Source organism: Piliocolobus tephrosceles, chromosome 1, assembly GCF_002776525.5.
Source record: "Piliocolobus tephrosceles isolate RC106 chromosome 1, ASM277652v3, whole genome shotgun sequence".
Taxonomy (NCBI): Eukaryota; Metazoa; Chordata; class Mammalia; order Primates; family Cercopithecidae; genus Piliocolobus; species Piliocolobus tephrosceles.
Genome location: NC_045434.1, coordinates 63346800 through 63371369, shown reverse-complemented (window position 1 = coordinate 63371369; position 24570 = coordinate 63346800). Strand labels below are relative to the sequence as shown.

Genomic DNA, 24570 nt, shown 5'->3' with positions numbered 1-24570 from the left:
ACTCTACCCCTTTCAATGTCCACCCCCTCCCAGGGTGAAATCTCTTTCAGTAGTTAGCTGAGCACTGCCAGGCCCTTGTTCTGCACTTACACACACACACACACACACACACGTGTATATATACCTGCAAAATACAAATGACCTGGTCCTATATGTACTGTGGAGGGACCTGCGTTCACGCACAATTCCGTATCAGTATATCCAGATCCACGTCTCCTTTGGAAGAGCACCTTGGTATTGGTAAGAACAGCTGGCAATTCCTTCTCAGCATCCCAGGAGTTCTCTCCACTGCTCACGCTGCCCCTTAGGCACTCCCTGGACCCAGTGCCCTGGTAGTCCAGGCACCAGATGGCCAAAGAGAGTGGCCTCTATAGGGCAGCATCTCCCACAAATGACACCTGAAAGGACTTTAGAACAGTGCCTGGATTTTTTTTTTTTTTTTAGACAAGGTCTCACTCTGCCACCCAGATTGGAGTACAGTGGCATGATCATAGCTCACTGCAGCCTCCTTCTCCTTGGTTCAAGCTGTCCTCCTACCTCAGCCTCCCAAGTAGCTGGCACTGCAGGTGCACACCACCACACCTGGCCAATGTTTTAAATTTTTAGTAGAGACAAGGCCTTTCTATGTTGCCCAGGCTGGTCTCAAACTCCTTGGCCTCACAAAGTGCTGACATTAAAGGTGTCTAGCTAGTGCCTGGCTAGTGCCTGGCTTAATAAGTATTTATGAAATAAATTTGAGGCAGTCCTTAGACACATATTAAAAGGAATTATAAGTATCTATTTAATGTGTGCTGAGAAAAAACTCCTAAGTACATCAAACCAGTGATTCAAGGGTATTTTAAAATGTCCTTTAATATAAGTTTATTTAAATTCAATAAAATAAGTCTATTTAAAGAGAAATGTTAAGTAAATAGTCAACAGGTGGAACATGAGCAGGGCCAGAGTCCTGAGTGGGGAAAGTGCCTGAGTATGGTCTGGGAATGGCCATGGGAGGGGCTGGCCTTTGCAGCTGAAGGCCTGGGAGCCTGGTTGCCGAGGTTGCTGACCATTCGAAGACGAATGTCTTCGTCCGTTTTGTGTTGCTATATAGGAATACCCGAGGCTGGGTAATTTATAAAGAAAAAAGGCTTATTTGGCTAGGGGTCCTTCAGGCTGTACAAGCATTACACCAGCATCTGCTTGGCTTCTGGGGAGGCCTCAGGAAGCCTTTACTCATGGTAGAAGGGGAAGCGGGAGTAGGCGTGTCACATTGGAGAGAGAGAGAGAGCAACAGAGAGATGCTAGGGTTGTCTTAAACAACCAGCTCTTGTGTGAACTAACAGAGCGAGAGCTCATTCATTATCGCAAGGTCAGCACCAAGCCATTCATGAAGGATCCACCCCCATGACCCAAACACCTTCCACCAGTCCCACCTCCAACACTGGACGCCACATTTCAACATGAGATTTGGAGGGGACATACATCCAAACCATATCAGGGACTCTGGAGGGTCAGCAGGAAGGGGTGGGGCTCTGGGCCTGCTGGCGTAAAACTTGAGCACTGGCTGGAAGGGATTGCAGTGGAAGGGGTAGTGCTTATGTTTCTCTTTTGCAACCTGTGCATTCCGTGTACCAAGAAAAGTGGCACCCAAGGCCAAAGGGACAGAGCTGCTGGGGTTGCCCTGGGCTGCAGCGGGGGATAATGAGAATCCACAGTGGTGGGCAAGGACAAAGACTCTTCTCTTGGGGCCAGCTTCTCCATAGGCAGCGAAAGGACTGAACCAAGCCATCAGAGGCCTCACTTCATCACGAGGGCACCAGGAGCCACTGAGGGCTTTTTTCCTCCCAGGGGTGACATAATAAGAGCCCCTTAAAAACCACCAGAAGTATAAATTATCTGGGGTGTAAAATCCTAAATAAAAGAACTGCAGCTGTTTGGGTAACTGAGTGTGGTCTTTAGCCAATAGCAATGATGTTCCTTAGCAAATGAGGCTTAAACTGAAAAAGGGGTCTAGGATAGACTTGAAGGAGATTTGCTTGGTCACACATGGGTGCCCAAGGAAAAGTCAGACATCAGAGACCTCAGAGATCTTTAAGGAGAGACTCCGAAACCCTCGTTTCTGTGGTTGACAAAACGACCACAGAACAACTCCCAGTGGCCTTCCTCGGTTTCTGATGCCTGTTTCCAGTGACCTTTTGAGTTTGCCACTGGGGATTCTGAGCTCATCCCTGCCCACTTCCACCCCTGTCCCTCCTTCCTCACCAGCTGCCTCCCTCTGGTATGGCAGAGACAAGACAGTCAGAACCTTGGGATTGTTGCTTTTAAAATGTTGAGGCCAAATACTTATCTATTGAGGGCGATCTCAATCATGTTTTGAAAAATATATGAATGTTCAGGAAGAACACATAAAAATGTTAATAAAGAATGGTTCTCTCTGGATGGAGGAAAACAAATGATTTTCTTTTCCTTAAAGAGCAGAGAGGGCCAGTTGTGGTGGCTCACACCTGTAATCCCAGCACTTTGGGAGGCCAAGGCGGGTGGATCATTTGAGGTCAGGAGTTCGAGACCAGCCTTGGTGGTTCGAGACCACCAAACATGGTGAAACCCCATCTCTACTGAAAATACAAAAATTAGCCAGGCATGGTGGAGCACACTTGTAATCTCAGCTACTCAGAAGGCTGAGTGAGACAGAATTGCTTGAACCCAGGAGGTGGAGGTTGCAGTGAGCTGAGATTATGCCACTGCATTCCAGCCTAGGCAACAGAGTGAGACTCCGTCTCGGGAAAAAAGAAAAAAGATCAGAGAGGAGAAATACCACCGAGATGAGACCCCCCTAAGCCATATGTACCCAAAACTAGCTGAGTTCAGACCTGAGCCCCCGCTCCCTTAAATCCCCCAAGAAAACAGCACTAGCACATGAAGTTAGCTCAGCCCAGGTGATGATGTCAAGGTGAAAGAAAGCTCCATCTTGAGATTCAACAGAAAAGCAAGCCAAGGCGGAAATGAGCATAAACAGGCTTTTCAGAAGAGGCGAGTGGGCCTGGAGCAGGGCCCAGGTTTTATTGATAGAAGGCTGGGTCCTGCCCCAGTTCTGCTGAAGCATGCAGTCAGGCCTGTCCAAGGCAAATACAGCAGTAGCCTGATCCGGTCGGCCCGGAAGCAAACCCCACGCCAGGCTGTTTGCCCACTGGGGGCCGTTCAGCTCCCACGTGGGGCTCTTGGCTCCTTCCTCTGCAATGTTTCCGTGGTGTTTCTGCCCTAGACAGGCCCTGATTTCACTTGCCAGAGGGTTCCAAGGTTGACTCCTCTCTCCAACAGAGGAAAGGGAGTCACTCTGTTTCCAAAAACTCAGACTTGAAAGCACCTCTTCACTGCTGACATTTGGAGGATGAGACAATGAATCCAGCCAACTCCAGGCCTTCCCCAGGCCTTTTGCCTGCCACACTTGGGAGCTGGCTAGCCCACTCTAGGGCGGGGTTTCTCAGTCTTGGCTCAAGTGACATTTGAGGTCAGATAATTCTTTGTTGTGGGGGGCTGTTCTATGCAACACAGGCCGGCTAGCAGCATTCCTGGCCTCTTCTAGAAGTCAGTAGCATCCCCTAAGTTGTGACAACCAAAAATGTCTCCAGACAAATGTGCTAGGGTATGAGCAAAACTGCCGCCTTTTGAGACCTGCTGCTCTAGAGGAAGGAATAGAAAGAGACCCAAAGAGGAGACCCAGAAAGTAATGGGGGCAGCCGAGCTCCAGGGCGGGGCACAGGCGGGGCTGAGGAGACCAGAAAGGAGAGACACTTGAAGATCCAAAGAGAAAAGCAAATCGAAACCAGAAAAGATTGCTTCAATACGATTTTTGGGAAATGTTGCTTTACGGTGTGCTATGTAACCTCCTCCCTCCATCTTCTGAGGAAAACCTTTAGGAAACATCTGCACTGCCCATCAGTGCTTTTGGGGGCCAGATGTGCCTCCCCTCCTTTCCCTGTGCCCCACCCTGGATGGACAGGTTCCTGCTAAGGGCAAGGCCCTTCCAAGAGGCCTGGTTACATTCAGCTATACCAGAAATAGTTACTATTCCAGCATCTTTGGAGAGATGTTCAGAGTTTTAAAATATACATTTTAGAACCAATCCAGCATCACCCTTATAAAAACATATCATTCTTGCTTTCTAATAATTCTTTGTCCAGGGAGAGAGAAAGGCATGGGAGAACAGCTGGGAGGCTGGTAATACCCATGGTGAATTAGGCATTTGAACATTGTTGATTGTGTTCCAGAAAAAGCATGTGATGGCTACTCTGGAGACCTGGGACTGCTCGTGAGTCCCCCATCCAGCACCTGGGTCCCCCAGTATAGTTTCTCAGAGCACCTTGAGCTTTTTCCGTCAGAGACACAGGATATATATTTGTTTAAAGCCTCACTCCCCTACCCTACTGTAAGCACTGGATGTGTAGAAGCCATGTCTGTTATTTTCATCATTAAGTCCTCAGCATTCCTGGGCCTGGCACATGGTAAACATTTGAAACTTATTTGTTAAATGAATTAAAGGATGATATTCTTACTTCCCTGACTTGCAACCTTCATCCCACACATTAAGGCTTAAATCAAACATCACCTCCTCTGGAAAGCCTTCCCTGATTTCTCCCAGCAGAAACAATTGTACTATATATCCAAACACTTGGTTCATACTTTTATTGCAACGTGCATCACAGTATATGCTATTTGGTGGTATTCTGCCTCCCCTGCCAGAATGTAAGCTATCTGAGGACAAGAACTGTGACGTATCTTTTATTACCCCAACTCTCACCCATGCTTGGTACACAGTAGATACTCAATAAATGCTTGTTCAATGCAAGAAGCAACAAACACACTCCTCTGTCTCCATTCTAAATCCTAGAAATCAAAGTTCAGATACATTGCAGTTCAAGTGTCTTTACAAAACCCAGAACCAAAAACTGCTTTGGACATCCATTTTCTGGTTCTTTAACACAGGGAGGGAACATTTGCCCAGCCCCTGTGAAGGTTGGGCTGACCTGGCTGGACAATGTGCTTGAAATGCCTCAGCCCCAGCATCCCCACTGTCCCAGGGCTATGAGGCCTTTAGGGACCATCAGAAGGTTTTTCTGGAAGCCACCCCACTGCTCACCCATACCCACATCTCTGGCTCAGAGCCCTAAGCCACAATAGGCTTCCAGGGGACTTCTGAGTATCTTCAGAGTTCTCTGTGTCACTGCCCCAGTCCCCTTGGAACAGGGTATCTGTGAACTCCATCCAGTGCATGTGGAATCTGAGGCCTCATGCCACCTCCTGCTCACCAGAGCTCCTGGGAGAAAAAGTGGAGCCTGGGGCACCTGCAGAGGCTGTTCCCATCCCGGTATGGGAGTTTTGTCGCCTACCTGGCTGAAGGTCAGGGTGAGGGTGCTTTCTGGAGAGGGTCTGTCCCGGGATGAACCCTCCTGCTGACTGCAGTCCAACCGGATCAGGCTGCGGCATTCTGGGTGACAGGTGAATTTACAGTCTGGAGGGAAAGAACCAAAGGGAGATTAGCGGACAGGCAGCATTCCTCCCCACTTTCACACAGAGAAATAACCTGGAAGATTGCATTGGTTCCCAGTGGGAAGAGCAGCGCAGGAGAGAAGTGGTGGGGGGGAGACAGCGTGCCAATGCCGCCCTGCTCTCCGAGCCCCCAGGAAGGATGCAAGTTAAGTGCTTTATACGTTTGCAAACTACTTTCACCTGCATTACTTTGTGTGGCTCTGCAATCATTATTATTTCCATTTTACAGATAGAAAATTGGGGCCTAGAGACTGAGTGACTTTCTCAAGGTCAGATCTTCTGCCTCCCAGACTGGTGGTCCGGGTTAGTGGCAGGAGTCGTGACAGCCTGGACTTGGTTGCATACCTGGGGATTAGGGGACCACTTTTGGTTGATAAAGGCTCAGGCACCTCAAAATGCTTTTCCTTCCTTCTAACAAGCTCCAAAAATTCAGTACATTTGGTGTCGACTTTTAAAGCCACCATAGAACACACTGGCTTGGGGAGGGGTGATGGCTCCTTTTCTCCCCTCTTTTGGGGAGCTTTGGAATGACACCCCCCTCTCCCCAGCTGCCCCTTCCCTTACTCACCCAAAGATAAGCACCTGGGCCATGTTTCTTGCATGGGTTTTGCCACTAATGTCTGCAGGGGAGCACCCTGACAAATGTGGGGACATGCAGAGATCTAAGAACTGCACGACCTTCCTACCCATGGCCCGACCACCTTTCTGCAACAGCATCTGGAAGCTCTACTGCTCATCTCCCTTGTGCTCGAAAGTGAAGCCCACCAATATCCTCTCCTTCAGATCCCACGGTTCGCTAGGCCTCCCTCCTCCTCTCACTTGGAGACAGAAATGAATGAAGTCAGCTCCCTGGGGCATGCACCCATCCACCTGCAGGCACCCACATGCATTTCTGGGCCCTCCGTGGGAGATCTCTTGCTCAGCACAAAAACAGCCTCCCCTTTAGTAAGGTGAAGGGTACAACGGGAAGTGCAGGCCAAACTTCTGCCCGCAGTGCCCAGAAACACCAGGGCTTTGATAAGGGAGCACGGAGGCCACAGCCCACAATGGGCAGCGTTGTTCGCGGCGCTGGCCCTGGGACACACCTATATGGCTCGGGTAGAGCTCTGAGCAACGAAGAATGCTCTGGGGATGCCAAAAAGTGGCAACAAGGAAAAGGAGGAAGGATTGAAAGCTCACCCAGCTCCACGGTGATGAGAGCTGCCATAAAGCACAAATGGGAAGGCACCTGGGAGAGGAGGAGTTTCTCTCGCCTCCTCTTTTAGCTCTTGTCCTATTGGCACAGGTAGTCTGTGTCCTTCTGTGCATCTGAATCTCTCTCTCACACACACACACATACACACCCTGAAAACATCACCATGCTGAGCTGGACAACGCTAAGGAGCAGAAGACTCTGGGAAGTGTTCTGGGATTTTATAAGAAGCTTGTTTGAGCACCAAAGACTTTATTCCATCGGACCATGTAATCACAGGCTGCAGCAAAACCTGAAGCACATCTTCATATTTCCTGGTCCTAGAAATGCCAAGCTCAGGGCTTTTAGGCCAGCAGAGATGAAGTCAGAGCCCCCATGCCTTTCTCCAAACCCAAAAGCAACAGCCTGCAGGCCTGACGTGTTCAGGGATTGGGGAGACCCATGAGATTGCAAAGACAGGGCCACTTTCCACTAGAGCCCGGTGGTTAATTCTCCACAGACCGCAGTTCCCTTAAGGCAGCCCGTCACCGGCTGCTGCCAAACCAAACCAAACCAAACCCCACCCTTGGTATTTCATTGTCCTCCACAATCTTCAGCTGGTGCTCAATTTATGTTTTGTTTTTTGTTTTTTCTTTTGGAGACAGGGTTTCACTCTGCCACCCAGGCTGAAATGCAGTGGCGCTATCATGGCTCACTGCAACCTCCACCTCCTGGGCTCAAGCAATCCTCCCACCTCAGTCTCCTGAGTAGCTGGGACTGCAGGCGCCCACCACCACACCTGGCTAATTAAAAAGGGTTTCACCATTTTGCCCAGGCTGGTCTCGAACTCCTGGGCTCAAGTGATTTCCCCACCTCTGCCTCCCAAAGTGCTGGGATTAAGGTGTGAGCCACTGCACCTGGGTAGGTGCTCAGTTTGGATGAGGAAGGAGGGAGGGAAAAGTGAAACTCTGGGTGGAGCACAGCTTCCAGGAAGGAAGGGTTCAGCCCTCCCTGGACAGCTAGTGCCATCTCCTCTGGCAGCAGCATCAACGTCTGGAGCATGGGGACTTCCTCATGCTCTGTGCCAGCCAGAGGGTGAGGAGGAATTAGACAAGAAACCTGGGAAACCCAGGCTCACTGGGCAGATGGGATGTACATGTGAAAAGATATCTAACAACAGAGACAGCCCAAAGCAGGGGCCTGGCTGTGGCACAGACTTAGGAAGCTTGCTCAACTAGAGACAGTGGCCAGCCAGAGCAGACAGGGAGGGCTTCAGGGTGCAGGCAGCTCTGGGGAGCTTCCAGAGGAGATCAGACCCCAGGTAACCCCTATGACCTTATCACAGGGGCCAAGAGGAGGCATGGGATTCTGTCATCACTAAAGAGGACAAGGATCTCACCGACGAGACGCAGCAACAGATTAGGGAGCAACATTTGTAGGTTCTAGCTGTAGTTTCTCTGGGAGAAGAGGCATTTCTTGATATTGACATTGCCGTCTGTAAAGTCAAATGATCCTTTCCCCTTTCTAGCCTTTCCTTCCAACGAGAGCCCCTATCCCTATTCCTAGGGGATGCTTTGAGGAAAGCAAATGTGCTTCCAGGATTTGGAAGAGGGGCCTATGAAAATATATAGAAGGGGACAACTGTAAACGGAAACGAAGGAGACAAACCACAATAGGAGCCCCTCTCCCCAGGAGGGAGCCACAACCAGGAGCTGGGATGGAGGGCCCAGGACCTCAGCACCCAGGACCACTGGAACCAAGTATGATGAACCAGGTGACTTAAACAGAAAATGACCGTCTCGCAGTTCCGGAGGCTAGATTGAAATCAAGTGTTGGCGGGACCAGGCCTGCTCTGAAATATGCAGGAGAGTCCCGTGTTGCCTCTTTCTGGCCTCTGATGATTTGCTGGATTCCTCGGTGTGCAGTTGCGTGACTCCAGCCTCTGTGTCCATCGTCACGTGGCGTTCTCCCTGTGCTTCTGTCTTCTTATAAGAATACCAGTCATATTGAATTAGGCCACCCTACTCCAGTGTGACCTCATCTTAATGACACCTGCAACTACCATATTTCCAAATAAGGTTGCATTCTGAGCTACTGGGGGTTAGAACTTTTTTTTTTCTTTTTTGAGACAGGGTCTCACTCTCTCACCCAGGTTGGAGTACAGTGGCATGACCATAACTCACTGTAACCTCAAATGCCTAGGCTCAAGCCATCCTCCTACCTCAGTGTCCTGAGTAGCTAGGACTACAGGTGCGCGCCAACATGCCCAGCTGATTTTTTTGTTGCCGTTGAAACACGGTCTCTCTATGTTGCCCAGGCTGGTATCAAACTCCTGGCCTCAAGTGATCCTCCCACTTCAGCCTCCCAAAGTGCTGGGACTACAGGCGTGATTCACCATGCCCAGCCTGGGCTTTAGGACTTAAGTATATCATTTTTGGGGAAAGCCCAGTTCAGTCTACAACATGGACCCCCTCCCTGGGCCATATGAGGAGCACAGAGCCCTTAGGCCCAAACAGATGGCGGTTTCTAGTGGAAACCTTCTCCAGAGATCACAGTGGGCTGGCAGGACAGGACGGGGAGGCTAGGGAGTGGTAAACTGAGGCCAAGGTGGCCTGCCTACCTCCACCAGGCCTGCTCCTGAGCTTCACAGTCCCTGACGGTTACTGCCAAGGTCACCTCAAACATGGCCCACAGGCCATCGTGGCCTGTGCTTGGAGATGGCATTACTTCTTTCCCTTTAGCCCTGAAGAGGTAAAGCCAGCAGGTGGAACTACATAGGAGTTCCACAGCTAGGAGACTGTTTTACAAAATTCAGAAGCTACAAACCTCCCCTTAATCCCCAGGGCTGCCAATGTTAGTTTTTGCCCCACCCCAGTTGCCAAATGCACACACACACAGAGGCACACACACGCACCCTCTGCCGTGTGGCTGCATAGCCCAAGTGGCTGTTTTCTGAACCAGAAAACGGGTATGTTGATAAGAACTTATTCTGTTGATAAGAAACCCTTAAGGCCCTTTCACCCCAGAGTTGCATGCAAGATAGAGACAACATAGAACTCTCCACTTAGCTCTCCCTGCCTCCAGCCCAGGCCAAGGTGTGGGTGAGGGCGAGGCAGGCACCGAGGTGACTGAGCCCGGATGACAGCAGAGCTACCAGCCTCCCCTGTGGTCAATCCCAGGTCAGTGAACAGCAGCTTCTCACTCTGCATGGACAAAGCAACTTCTGATGCCTGAGGGAAAGCAGGACAACTTCTGAATCCAGGAACCTATGCCCATTCTCTGAACACTCCTAGGCCTTTTTGAAGAAAGCCAATCTTACGGCAAACCTTAACACCCCCTTCCCCACTCTCCCTGAGGCCCAGGGGCCTATGCTATGATGTCATGGAAAGAGATGGACTTTGAAGAAGGCGTGGCCTCCAGGCCCCGCTCATGCTATGATGTCATGGAAAGAGATGGACTTTGAAGAAGGCATGGCCTCCAGGCCCCGCTCAATTAGCTCTGTGACCTTGGATAAGTTATGAACTTCTCTGAGCATTACTTTTCTCTACCTTAAAATAGGAATCATAGTAGCCAGTTCCTAGGGCTGCCATGAGGATTAAATGGGGTTCCTGATGTCAAGAACTACATAGAAGCCCTGGAAGGTGGAGGCTCCCAGTTAAGAGTTAATGATCCATCCCCTACCCTCTCCTTTCACTGCTCTGCTATGTTGGATTCCTGAGTCTCACCAGCCTTACCCCTATAGGTATTTCCAAAACAAGCACACAAATCACTTTTAGTTTTAAGATAATTTTGTTCTTAGGCACTACAGGGAAATCTGAAAACATAATATGCATTGGAAAATTACAATTTACCAAAGTTTTAAAAAGACAGGTGTAAAGCTTGTCCTGATCCTCTTGAACAAGTCAGTGGGGACTGTCGCCATCTCATGGTGCCTGTCTTCACTCCCTTTTCAAGGGGATTCTCCTTTAAGAATCCCCCATTTTTCCACTGGGTGTTGTCCCATTGGAGCCTCTGGGCTGGACCAGCTATGGCAGCTCCAAGACCACCCAGAGAGGGTCTCCAGTGCCCTCTGAGCACAGACCATCCCAAGCGGCTTTATTGATACCATCAATAAAGTAGTACCTTCTCATTTCCCCACATCCCCTTTAATATTGGAAGTTATTAACTTTGGTTAACAATTTTCTTTTCTGACACTAGAGTGAGATTTTAGAAGTTCAAATGTTGGAGGAGGGGTGAGTAGAAAAGCAGGGAGGAGGGATGTTCCAGGGGGCCGGCAGAGCCTTTCTGCCACGTGGGGCAGGGTTACCCCTTGCAGACTCCAAGCAAGTACACCCAGCCACTCCCCACTGCAGGGAGCTGAGCCCTGGGGCCTCCAGCCCCCCGCACCCTCACCTGCAGCCTCTACCCTGCCAGCTCCCCCAGCTAGGATACCCCCTCTCAACCTGGCCCCAAGATGTCCCTTCAGACTCAGACTATCATACAATAGACACAGTTGTTCCCTCTGCAAACTCACCGCCTGCTCCAGATCGCCTCGGCCACAATTCTTGAATGTGACCCTTTCTGCAGCCCTTTGCTCTGGGCCCTGCTCTGAGTTTGGGAAGCCCATTCACTAGTAAGCATTCAGAAAGGGTCTACTATGAATTGGCTGAGTGACTAAAGGAAGGAATGGTTCTCTGGCTTTTGCTGAAGTGGAGAGACCAGAGTGCGAGTGCTGATCCAACCCCAGGCCGGGATCCTAACTCTCTACTAGCCTTGGTTTCCTCATCTGTTAAATGGAGATGATAGCAGTACAGTTGTTGAGAATTAAATGAGAAAGTTATGTAAATAACACCACAACATTTGCTGCATACTAGGAGTTCAATAATACTAGCTCTTCTTTTTACCTCGCTAACATCCAAGTCTGTCTGGCCAGTGGCCGCAGCATCAGACATCCTCATCTCGAAAGCCCGTCAGTGCACACCCCATCAGTGCCCACTGACCTTCCTCCAGACCTTCACCGGTAGGTGCATCACGGTCCTAAGGAAAAGGTGTTGATCATCCTCAGAATGTCCATGGCTCCCCTATGAGCAAGGGAGGCCCCAGGGCTCAACTCCCTGCAGTGGGGAGTGGCTGGGTGTACTTGCTTGGAGTCTGCAAGGGGTAACCCTGCCCTACGTGGCAGAAAGGCTCTGCCGGCCCCCTGGAACATCCCTCCTCCCTGCTTTTCTACTCACCCCTCCTCCAACATTTGAACTTCTGAAATCTCACTCTAGTGTCAGAAAAGAAAATTGTTAACCAAAGTTAATAACTTCCAGCATTAAAGGGGATGTGGGGAAATGAGAAGGTACTAATGAGAAGGTGGTATCAACTTCCTGCAGAAATTTATTCTGAGTGTGTATTTACTCATATCTAAATATATCATCACGAAAATGTTCATCACGTAGTTATTTATGACAACAAAATGCTAGAAATACCCCCACATCCATCTACAAAAGACTAGTTATAATTATATTTTGAAATGGAATACTGTGTAGCCATTACATAAGATGATGCATATTAACATTGGTCAACATGCAAATATGTCCACAGCATAGATCTAAAAAAGGAAAAAGGTTGCATTTTATGATTTCAGTGATATAAAATCTATACATACTTACACATTATGCAGAGAGATGTCTGGAAGGCAGGTCACATGTTTGCTTTGAGTGATGGGATTTCAAGTGCTTTTCCTACCTTTATAGTTTCTAAATTGTTTAAATTTTTATAATGAAAATATATTCTTTACTAATGGGAAAATGCCACAAAAAGGGAACAAAGAAAAATCATGTACCCATACCGTGATGACCTCAGGTACCATTACTCAGAACCCACCATACACCAGGTATTCTACATGCATTATTTCATGTAATCCATACTATGACTGGGCAATTTGTGTTTCTACCCCAATTTTTAATTGTTATTTTATTGTATTGATTTTTTTGAGGCAGGGTCTCACTGTGCCAGCCAGGCTGAAGTGTAGTGATGTGAACACGGCTCGCTGCAGCCTTGACCTCCCAGGCTCAAGTGATCCTCCCACTGAGTAGCTGGGATTACAGGCACACACCACCACACCTGGCTAATTTTTTTTTTTTAAGGAAAATTTATATAATTTTAATTATTTTTATGTACAGAAAACTCAATAGTGTACATTTAACCCAGTTTAGTGGTAAGTTCTTTAGCCTTTGCCTTTTTGAACTTGGCCATGTGAGCCACAGACTTGGGACCCAGGACATTGCCGCCCAGGTAGGGCGGATCTCATCGCATCTGTCGTTGTAAATGGTCCTGATAGCTTCCACCAGCTTGGCCAAAGCGCCTTCGTCTTCCGAGTTCACCTGTGTGAAGGCGGCAGTGGTGCAGGTCTTCCTGTGGACTAGACTGCCCACTCTTGCCTGCCCCTTGATAATGCAGTAAGGGACCCCCATTTTACAACACAGGGTAGGCAAGAAGACAAGCAGCTCGATGGGATCCAGGTCGTGTACAGTCACCACCAGCTGAGTTTTCTTGTTCTCCACCAAGGTGGTGATGGTGTTAACTCCTGCTTGAAGGACAGGTGGTCTCTTAGTGGAGACGTCCCCTTTGCCAGCAGCTTTCTTCTCGGCCCAGGCCAATGGCCTCTGCTTCTTCTCTTGCTTTTGTTTCTGGTCTGTACTTGTGGGCCAGCTTAAGCAGCTGAGTAGCTGTTTGGCATTAACCAGCTGAACTGGTTAATGGCAGGAGTCACTTTCAGCCGCTTATAGAGGATGGCTCTCTGCTGCTGCCACCTGATAGAGCGAGGCCATTTCACAAAGCAGGTGAGGTCTCTTTTGGGCTGGATGTCCTGTCCAATGCCAAAATTCTTAGGCCTTTCTCAAACGGGATTCACCACTTTCTTGGCCTCCTGCTTCTTCATGACAGCAGGGCCGGAGCCACCTGCTTCCCCCTGGCCTTCTTTCCTTTCAGCATCTTGGGTGGCGGGAGGAGAGAGCTAATTTTTAAATTTTTTGCAGAGACGAGGTTTCATGTTTCCCAGGCTGGTCTCAAACTCCTGGCCTCAAGTGATCTGCCTGCCTCGGCCTCCCAAAGTGCTGGGATTACAGGTGTGAGCCACTGTGCCTAGCCACTGCTAATTTTTTTAAAATAGACTTTTTTTGGAACAATGTTGGTTCACAGTAAAATTGAGCAGGAAATACAGAGAGTTCTTTATATCCCCTGCCCCTACATATGCTGCACAGCTTCCCCTATTATCAGTGTCCCCCACCAGAGTGGTACATTTGTCACAACTGATGAACCTATACCGACACATCATTATCTCCAGTGTCCATAGTTTACATTAGGGTTCACTCTTGGTGTTGTATAGTCTGTGGCTGTGGACACATGTGTAATGACATACACCCGCCATTATAGCCTCAGGCAGAATAGTTTTGCTGCCCTAAAAACCCGCTGTGCTCCGCCTATTTATCCCTTCTTCCTCTCTAACCCTGGCAACCCCTGATCTTTTAACTGTTTCCATGGATTTATCTTTTCCAGAATATCATATAGTCAGAATCATAAGATAGGTAGCCAATTTTCAGATTGGCTTTTTCACTTAGTACTATGCATTCACTTAGTATTATCTCCCTGTCTTTTTTTTTTAATTAAAAAAAATTGTGGGTACATAGAAGTTGTATATATATTTATGGGGTTCCTTGTCTTTTCATGGCTTGACAACTCATTTCTTCTTATTGGTGAATAATATTCCATTATTTGGATGACCATAGTTTATTCATCTCTTCACTTACCAAAGGACATCTTGGTGGCTTCCAAATTTTGGCAACTCTGAATAAAGTTGCTATAAACAACTTTATTCAGGTTTTTTTGTGGACATAAGTTTTTAACTCATTGGGTCTACTCCTATTTTAGAGATGGGGAAATTGAGACTCAAAGAGTTAAATGACCTTTGGCAGCCTTGTAGCTGGCTAGCGGCAGGGTGGACAGTGAAGATGCATCATGCCTGGCTGCTCTTCAACAGCCCGTTCCTCAGAACCATCCCCTCCACTTACTCCTGGTCCCTACTCTGCACTGCTCGAGGCCAGGGATGGGCTTCCTCGGGGATGGGAGCCAGGGTGGTCCAAGGCCAGCAAAAGCCTGGGTTGAAGGGATTTGGGCAAGGAGTGCTTTTTGCTCTGTCCTAGCAGGGAGCAGGGAGAGTGCCCCACCTGAGGTCTCTGTCCTGTCTTTGGAAGGCCTGAGTTGTGCCACTTCACAGCTGTCCTCCAAGCTCAACCAAGTCACTCAGCCTTGGAGGCTCAGCATCCTGGGAGTTTCTGAAGCCACCCATACTGTCTGCCTGCTCTGGACTGGTCCTCCATCCATGACCCCTTTGTCTCTGGAACACCATATCTGGGAGACTTGGAACCACCCAGGCAGCAGCCAAAGGTTCTTGTCCTGAGAGCTCAGCTCTTCAGCCAAGTTCAGGCTCCACAAGACAGCAGGCTCTCAGCCTTCCCCCTCAAAGAAGCCCAGCCTCTGCAAACCCACTCCCTACAAAGCCAAAATAGACACCACGTTCCCAGCACCAACTGCCTCACAGATTGGCACCAGAGCACACCCACTTACCAGCCATACATCAGAAATCCTTACCCAGAGAGTGTGATCCATTGAAACACACTGTTTACCATATGTGATAGAGGTCTTGGAGAATGGGTGGAAAAGATGGAACACTCAGTCGGGAGCTGGGGCGTGGAATGAATCTGGACTCTGGAGTCACATGAATCAGAGTTTGAGCCTGAGCCCTCCCTCTACTTGGGTATGAGACACCCAGACAATTCACCTTAGTTAAGTATGGAATTTAGTTAGCCTCAATTTCCTCAACTGCAAATGGTGCTGGTAATATCTTTCTTGCTAGCAAATTTGTTGCCAAAATTAGAGAGTATGTATGCAAAGCATCCAATGGCACCTGGCATATGGTAGGTGCTCAGTAAATGGCAGCTGTCATTTTCAATGCTGTGAGATGCCTGAGTCCACCCAGCTTCCTGTTGACTCAGCATGTGATGCCAGCCAAAAATCCTCTCAATTTTCAGGTCCCCTTCTAACATATTAGGGTAAGAAGAATTGTGCAACTTTCCTGCTCCTCTGAGCTCCTCCCACCTGGTCCCACTTTCCTCCAACTTCTGCTTTTAATGGGTCCAGAGGAGTAAAGCTGGGGGCTGGAAGGATAGGTCATGTTGGTGAGTGGGAATGCAGAGAGACTGTGATAGTCAAGCCTGGAGGTCTGCAGCCATTGCCAAAATCAACACGATCTATAAGTTTTTCAAACTCCTGGCTAAACTCCTAGTGAGGCTGGCAGCAAGGGAATGGAAACTCCTCACTCCAAGGGTCAGGCAGCCAGCTCAGGACATCTGTATCCTTATGTTTCCAGGAAGGAGGCGAACCCCAGCCCTCTTGAGACCACTTACTGTAGTTCCTTGATTTAGAGGACAGACCACCCTGGGGGCATTCAGCATCCTGCAGCCCAACCCAGAGGGCCTGGAGGCACACAACTGCTCCCTCCCTCCACACAACCCCAGCCCCAACTCCAGCACACACACACACACACACACACACACACACACACACAGTGCCAGAAAACAAGCCAGGAAGCAAACAGGAAAGCTCAATGTAATGGTAAGATGAATGACCTGGAACTCTAAGGTCAGAGATGGCCAGCCCCTCACGTGGACAGGCAAGATGGGCAGCTGACACCCAGGTGTTGTCGTCTCTGTGGGAAGAGCCAAGAGGGGATGCGCCTGAGCACGCTCCAGTTTGCCTCAGATGCTGAGTTCCCGTGTAAAACAGTGGGTTGGGGTGGAGGGCTTTATGGAAGGAGGCTCCTCCAAGGCCGGCGAGGAGGGAAAGTGCTGGAAACATGGGGTGAAGCTGGGAGCCTCTGCTGAACCAAGGCACAGGCAAGAGAGCCAAAGACCATCCCAAGATCCTGGTCTTTACTCTCTTCCAAAATGACTCTATCAGTTTTCTGTGTGGCAGGGCTGGGTGGGGTTGACATACACTTTTGAGCGGCCATTTTGTACTAAAGGGAAAGGCATAAGATCTACTCAGTTGTTGCTCAGAGACCAAACCAGATATTAAAATTCTCTCTGGGGCCCTCAAGGTAGCTCACGCCTGTAATCCCAGCACTGTGGGAGGCTGAGGCAGGAGGATTGCTTGAGGTCAGGAATTTGGGACCAGCCTGGGCAACAAAACAAAACAATTAAAACAATTTTTTTTTTCTTTAAAAAAACAAACAAACAAAAAACAGCTCTACAAAACAATTAAAACCTTAGTCTGGGTGGTGGGTGGTGTGTGCCTGTAGACCCAGCTACTCAGGTGGGTGAGATGAGAGGACGGCTTGAGCCCCGGAGTTCAAGCTTGTAATGAGCTATGATTGGTCCATTGTACTCCCGCCTGGGGGACAGAGTAAGACCCTGTCTCTAAAAAAAAAAAAAAAAACATCTTTCTGGAACCTGGGTCCCAACGTATCAGTGATTTATTCTCCAAGCCACATTCCCAGGCAGGCTGGATGTGTCCCCTGTGCCCTCCTCCCAAACACACCCAGCCTGCCTGGCAGAACTTGGGCACCCCGGCTGGCCCATGGGGCACCATCCTGTCTCACGTAGGTGGGTGTGGGTGGGTGTGCCTTTCAGGCAGGCACATTAATCATCCATCTCCAACACAACCACACATCCCTAGGCTGAAAACACCAACAAAAGGAAGGTACTGTGGCCAGGCCAGGCTGGGCATGTTGAGGTGGGGGTGTCTTGGGAGGAGTGGGCAGAGGAAGAGAGGGTAAGACAGTTCACAACAAGTTCAGACAAGATGCAGGAAGTAAGAGGAGCGCCTGCCAGGCACCCAGGACAAGGGGGACAGGCCTGACCCCCGGTACCTTCTCCACATGGCCTGTTCCCACCATTTTGTTCTTTGGGGGTGCTGCAGCCTGAAGCATGTCCCCACTTTCTCTGTGTGTGTGTGTGTGTGTGTGTGTGTGTGTGTAATAAATAAATGTAATAGTGTTGAGTCATTTTTAGCAAACTATGCTTCAACTTTAGACTGTATTAACTGACTCCCTGCTAGGACAATGTGAGAGCTCTCCTTCCCATCTCTTCTGCCCCATCCCTTGATGTTTCCTAATATCATATTAAAGGTGCCCACCACCATGCCTGGCTAATTTTTGCATTTTTAGTAGGGTAGGGTTTTACCTTGTTGGCCAGGCTAGTCTTGAACTCCTGACTTCAGGTGGTCTGCCCACCTCAGTCTCCCAAAGTGCTGGGATTACAGGCGTGAGCCACCACACCTGGCATATATTTTTTAATACATCCAATATTTATAACGTTTCTACTGTTTTAACAATAGCCCACTGTTGTCTAAAATTAGCTTTACTTTTAAATGAATTCAGTCATCTTACAATAGCTAAACCATTTTAAATTTCTTAAATTTTAATTCATTTTTGGCTTGACTACATTTTAGGGGGTTCTTTGTAATTATTATTTACATTATGTTTCCTGATGATGCTCTATGCCCCTTTAAGAGATGCACCTCTATTTGACCGACTTTCTTATACCATCGCACTGTGGCCTCATGCAGTACAGCTTGTTGATGACAGCGATGGCCAGGAGAAAATGTGGAGGGCGCAGAAAGAGGTGGGAAAGTCTGCAGGCCCTCAGTGCACATCACAAAGCAGCCCTGAGAATCCCCGCTTGGTCAAGAATGGTAAGAGGCAATCTATTTTGGGAGAAAGTGTAAAAGTAAATGGTTTGGGGCAGGGTGCTGGGACGAGCAAGCCAAACGGACCTCATTCCTCACGTGCAAGTGAATGTGAGAGATTTGTCACCTGGACCCTCCAACACCATATCGGGAAACGCTCAATTTGCATTTAGGGTATGGCCATGCAGTGAGAAGGGCAAACACACAGCATAGTTTCTGAACAGGGCAATTAAATTATGTGTGACCATCAGGACACATGTACTCAGAGATACATAGGGAGAGAAGAGGGAACCTTTTTCTACGGTTCCATCTCCCCTCTTTCCGCATCCACCCAGCTCCTAACTGGTTGTTCATTTGTGCATGTGTGGCCTGCATTCACTCACCATGTGCTGACTGAGGGCCTCCCATAGCTCACTGTTACAAAGCACAGGCAGTCACAACCAAGACTGCGTGTGACAGGAAGAAATGTGTGAAAGGATTCGAGAGAGAGTGAGCGAGCTCAGTAAAGAGATATACTGGTTTGATCATCACCACGGGAAAAAAGAAATCCTATTGCCAGGCACCTTAAGAAAATAAAAATAATTTTAAACACTGTAGGCAGTTGGGTTTAAGGGAACTCAACAAATAGCAACAAGCCTGTGGTATCCAAAGCCAGTGTGGAGCTGTCAGATACCCTCTCGGCCCCAGGCCTGCTCAGGAGGGGCCCCTCCTCTAGGCATGTGTCACTCTGCTCTGGGTGTAAGAGAGACAAAGCAGCAGAAGTCCCCCAGCCCTGGGCTCTGGGCCCTCTCAGCCATCCCTGGGGCCCCTGAGAAGACAGACGGAGGACCCTGAGTAGCTGACAAAGGATTTGGGCTGTAGAGGTGAGGGACACATATGGAAAGAGGAGGGGAGGGTTGCTTTTGTTTGCTTGTGTTTCTGTGTTTAAGGCAGGCAATCATCTCTGAGAAGGGGCAAAGGGCAGCCTAGCTTCTTGTTAGCCTGGAGTATATTTGTGGTAGTATGCCGCAGACCCCAAAGGTAAGGACAGCCAAATAGGACTGCAAGGAGACCTGGCTGGGCATATGCAAACTGCAGAATGGCAGATGAAGCTGGTGCAGAAATACAGATATGAATGCACCGCAGGTATGCCCAGTTCTAGTGCCAGGAGGTCACAGGAGGCCAGGAGCAGGCAGGTTCAGTCCGTCATGGGACAGCCAGGCTACTACATCCAACTGGTTTTTCCACACCTGCTTTGATGTCACTTGCAGCCATTCAAAATGCCAATCATCAGCTGGGCGAAAGCAGGCTTTTTTGCAGTGAGAAGGAAAGTAAATAGATTATGTCAGAGGCCCTCTCTGCTGGAGACACACAAAGGCTTCTTTACAGCTGCATCGCTACAGCCAGGACCACCAGAGACTTCTGGAGAGACCCAGGCCTGTTTCCCGCAGACCCCCCAGCAGCCTTTTAAAATGACATATGACTTGCTCCTTGGTGACATGCTTGCTTAGCTCCTAAAGATACCCAGTGGGCTAATCTAGCTCTGCCTGTTAATTATGTGATGTAGTAAACTCAATGATAGGAATTTTTCCAGGGAATGTGTTTATGAGTTTATGTCTCTCCTCTATGTTTGCCTGGGCAACCTTCAAATCCTATCTCTCCCACTGAGATGCAGGTAGTCCACCCTGGCCCAGGTACAATGGAGGAGCAGACAACTGTGCTGCAAGCTTGTCCCAGTGACCTACGGGGAGCAGTTCTGAAAAGTCTTCCTGGGAGCACTCAGCACCAGCAGCTCCCAGTGCAGGGCTTTCTGTGCACCAAGCATGGTTTCAACTGTTTGACGTTGAATCCACTCCACACCAGTTGGGATCTTCTGCACTATCTGATACTTGGAAAAATGAGGCTCAGAGAGGCTAATCTGTAGGAGGAAGGCCCTAGAGCCAGAAAGTGGTAACTCCAGGATCCTGACTCAAGGCAGCCTGGCTCCAAGCCTGTTTTCTTTTCTCTCTCTTTTTTTTTTTGAGATGGAGTCTTGCTTTGTCACCGGGGCTGGAGTGCAGTGGCATGATTTTGGCTCACTGCAACCTCTGCCTCCCAGATTCAAACAATTCTCCTGCCTCAGCCTCCCGAGTAGCTGGGATTACAGGTGTCCATCTCCGTGCCCAGCTAATTCTTCTGTTTTTAGTAGAGACGGGGTTTTGCCATGTTAGCCAGGCTGGTCTTGAACTCCTGACCTCAGGTGATCTGGCTGCCTTGGCCTCCCAAAGTGCTGGGATTACAGGCGTGAGCCACTGCACCTGGCCACCAAGCACATTTTCTTAAATGCCACACTCCAGGCTGCAAGTGAGTTAGGATATTCCAGACATCCACAGTCTGCAGTCCACCTTTCCCATCATCGTGAGCATCCTGTCTTCTCCCCTCCTCTGTTGTCAATTAAGCCCAAATGCTAACACAAGTTAAGCAAGCCCATCACAGCCACAGTGCAGTATGTGCCCTGACCTTAATGCTGCCACTTCAGCCCTGATTGATTTTACTTAAATCTATAACTCCTTGGGCTGAATAGCAGAGGAGCAAGGAAATGATCTGTTGAATAATTCTTAGAGAGTAAGGGAGGGGGAAAGAGAGGATGAATACCAACACGCTCGTGAGCATTTAAATTGAGGAACTCGGTGGCCAATTCTCTTCTCAGTGAAGGTCACAGTATGTATTAGGCTATCGATGAGGATAAATTATTCAGGCTGGCTAAGGAATATTTGTCTTCAAATGGGGATTAGGTCTAGTTCAATTAAAATTTCCACTTCTCAAGAGGGAAAGCCTTAATCAGAAAAGTCATATTTTTCATAGTCAAGATCCTATTGTTTTTTAAAACTCTGCTTCCAAAAACTTAGCCCAGAGATGGCACTTCATTTTAGTCCCATGCCTACGACTTAGTGTGGTGCCCTGCCTAGATCCCCACTGATTCTTGAAAGTATATGAGAGAAGTATAGAGAAAAATGGGGACGGGGGCCCAAGAAAAGTGTGTATGCCCCAAAGGGTGCCAATCGTTAAAGAGAAGCGGGTTCCAGACCCAGCCAGATGGCAGTGACCTTCAACGGGGGCCTTACTTGTGTGAGCTGTCTCATCTGTGAAACAGAATAATCCCCTTCCCATTCCCACCACACCAGGATCTGGAGGGAATAAATGATAGTGAAAGCAAACAAATGTAAATGCTCTGAGTCTTTAGCAGAGAGTGCTACAGAAATGTAAGATGCTGTGGACAGCATGAGACAGCGGAAGGAATCCAAGGCTGGAAGGCATGTGCCCAGGGTTCCTGGTCCTGGCACTGCCACCAGCAGGCTGCCTTTTGTTGGTCCTAGCTTCCTTTCGTTGGAAAAGGGGCATGGGATGACCTAAGGTCCTATGATGATTTGGATTGCTGTTGTCTCTGCCTCTTATCTTTCACTCACTGCTATGCCGTCCAGTTATCCTTCTTCAGGCAAGGACTGTTCTTGCCCTAATTAGTGCTCAGGAGGGGAATCAGTGATCTGGCCACTTCCCGAGGCCAGGGCTCCTGTCCAGCTGTGTTTTGCCCAGCAGCCTCCAGCCCCATGCAGCCTGCACCTTCACTAACTCTGCAGGTAAGAAGCCTTTGCCTGGGAAACGTCACTGTTCCCCGGTCCTCAGAAGGCTGATTCAGCAGCTCAGCAGGGTCTGAAGGGCTACAGGATAGGCAGAATGGAAAATAGTGGCCATCTGAGGTACCCATATTCTGCCAGCTCAGTGATCCTGATTAAGACGACTGCTTGGCCCTAATTCTCAGCCAACAAAAAGTTGCTAAAATCCACTACCAACTCAAGTCCTCCGAAACAAGCAGACCATGTCCTTTGGGTCTGGCTGTTCAGCCCATACCAGGCAAGGTGACAGTACCTAAGCCTTTGTCTCTGTGGAATCAGGAGGGCCAAGGAGTGGTGCTGAACTCAGCACTAAATAGCAGACTGCCAGAAAGATCCTGTACTCCTTTTCCATGGGAGAGGCCAGGAGCAGACGCCTCAGAACCCAAGCTCCCCCAACCAGATTGGCTTGGACCTACCCCGAGCCCTCCGGGCCCCGTTGCGGAACCTCTGCAGGATCTGGTGCTTTTTGGAGACGGAGCGGCTCTTCGGGAGCCTGCAGAAGAGCCGCTGGAGCTGAGCAGTGACCGTCCCAAAGCAGGCAGTGGTGGCCTTCTCCTCCTGGCCCTCAGTCATCTCAGCACAGGAGATCAATAGCTTTTCTCCAGGCTTGGCGTCAGGGGTGGAGTGCCGGGTGGGGGAGGGCTCCGGGGAGGGCCCTGGGCCTCGCATGACCCGGACAGTCACCTCGGCCCTCAGGCTCTGGTACACGCACCGACTGACTGACGATCCTTCTCTCTCCACACTGAGGTCCTTTCCCCTCCACCTCCCCCAGTGGAAAACTTTCTATTCCTGGGGCTTTTAGCTTGATAAGATAAAAATGCCCCCACCAAACAGGCTGCAGGGAAGAGCCTGCCCCGAGCCTCACTTCTCAGTCGCGCCTGTGAGTCTGAAAATCAATGTCTCCAAAGTTTCAGACGACAGAAGTGATCGGTTACCTCACACCACGTGCCCAGCCCAGGAGCTCGTTAATGGATTTCTTTGGGGATGGTGGATTACTAATGCTTCACCAGCTGTACAGGCTCCTAAGGGACAAACTGGGGCTAATTCACATCCTCCCGTGCTAAGCCCAGGTGGGGGAAGGGCCCATAAGGAGGTGGTGTTGCTTTAAGAGGGTCAGGCCATTCATTTATCTGAGACTAGATACCTGAGCAGAAGAGGATGCGACCCTCTGAGTGCGGGGTGGTGAGAAAAGATCAGTCTCTCACAAAAGGGCAGAAATGTTATTCTCTTGCCCCAGTACTTGCAGGTGTTCCCTCACTGTGACTCCCAGAAGCTGCCAAGCCCTAGTAGAAAAGTTCTGGGAGGCCCTGTTGCCCAGTCCAAGACAGAAGACTGGCACCAGACAGGCAGCAGAGCCTTCCAGAAAAGCCACTAGAGAGGGGTGCCCCTCCCAGGCTGCCCAGAGATGACAGGACTCACCTGTCAACCACCAGCAGAGACCAGTTTAACATGAAGGAGGGACACTTGTTCTTTTTTCTTTTTTCTTTTGAGGCAGGATCTTGCTCTGTTGCCCAGGTTGGAGTACAATGGTCCAATCATGGCTCACGGCAGCCTCGACCTCCTGGGCTCAAGTGATTCTCTTACCTCCCAGCATGTAGCTGGGGCTACAGGCAGGCACCACCACACTCAGTTAATTTTTATATTTTTTGTAGAGGTGGAGGTCTCACCATGTTCCCCAGGCTGGTCTTGAACTCCTGGACTCAAGAGATTATCCTGCCTCAGTCTCCCAAAGTGCTGGGATTACAGGTGTGAAGCCACCATGCCCAGCAGGGACACCTCTCCCTTAACCAGAGGAAATGCACCTCAGAGGAATCACACACTTGCAGAATCTCTTGTGGAAGATGCACTTACACATCTGTGCTCGGATGCCACCCTTCCTCAGCTGCAGACTGGTTCTTTCTCCCAAATGCTTCCTCAGGGAGAAGGGAGCTGCCCATAGTCTTTGTTGTGGCCCTCTCTAGTTTACCAAGCAACTTCTGTACTAGAAGAAGGGCAAAAACAAGTCCAGGTCCTGAAATGACACTTGGGACCATCAAGCAAGGGGTGGGAGCCAAGTTCCTTGCCCCACTGTAACTCTAGTCCTTGCACCCAAGATCTCCAAGAAGGCCCAGGAAGTCCTGCCTGGCTGAGCACAGGCAAGGGCTCATTCCCATCCCTGCCCTCAAAGAAGAGAACATGGGGCTGCTGGGGGAACTTTAAAATATGAGTCATGGCCAGGCATGGTGGCTGACACCTGTAATCCCAGCGCTTTGGGAGGCCGAGGCAGGTGGATCATGAGGTCAGGAGATTGAGACCATCCTGGCTATCACGGTGAATCCCCATCTCTACTAAAAATACAAAAAAAATCAGCTGGGTGTGGTGGCATGCATGTGTAGTACCAGCTACTCAGGAGGCTGAGGCAGGAGAATCACTTGAACCCAGGAGGTGGAGGTTGCGGTGAGCCAAGATCGCGCCATTGCACTCCAGCCTGGGCGACAAAACGAGACTCCATCTCAAAAAAAAAAAAAAAGAAAAGAAAAGAAAAGAAAG

At 49.4% G+C, this 24570-nt stretch overlaps 1 protein-coding gene across 1 annotated transcript in view; it reads right to left on the bottom strand.

Annotated features, from left to right (window-relative positions):
- LOC111522689 (ras association domain-containing protein 5-like) overlaps positions 1-24570 on the bottom strand; it is a 47338-nt gene that overhangs the window by 13605 nt on the left and 9163 nt on the right. The window contains exon 2 of the mRNA XM_023186852.1: positions 5367-5488. Coding sequence (XP_023042620.1) covers positions 5367-5488 — 122 coding nt within the window. The remainder of the gene's footprint in view (positions 1-5366; positions 5489-24570) is intronic.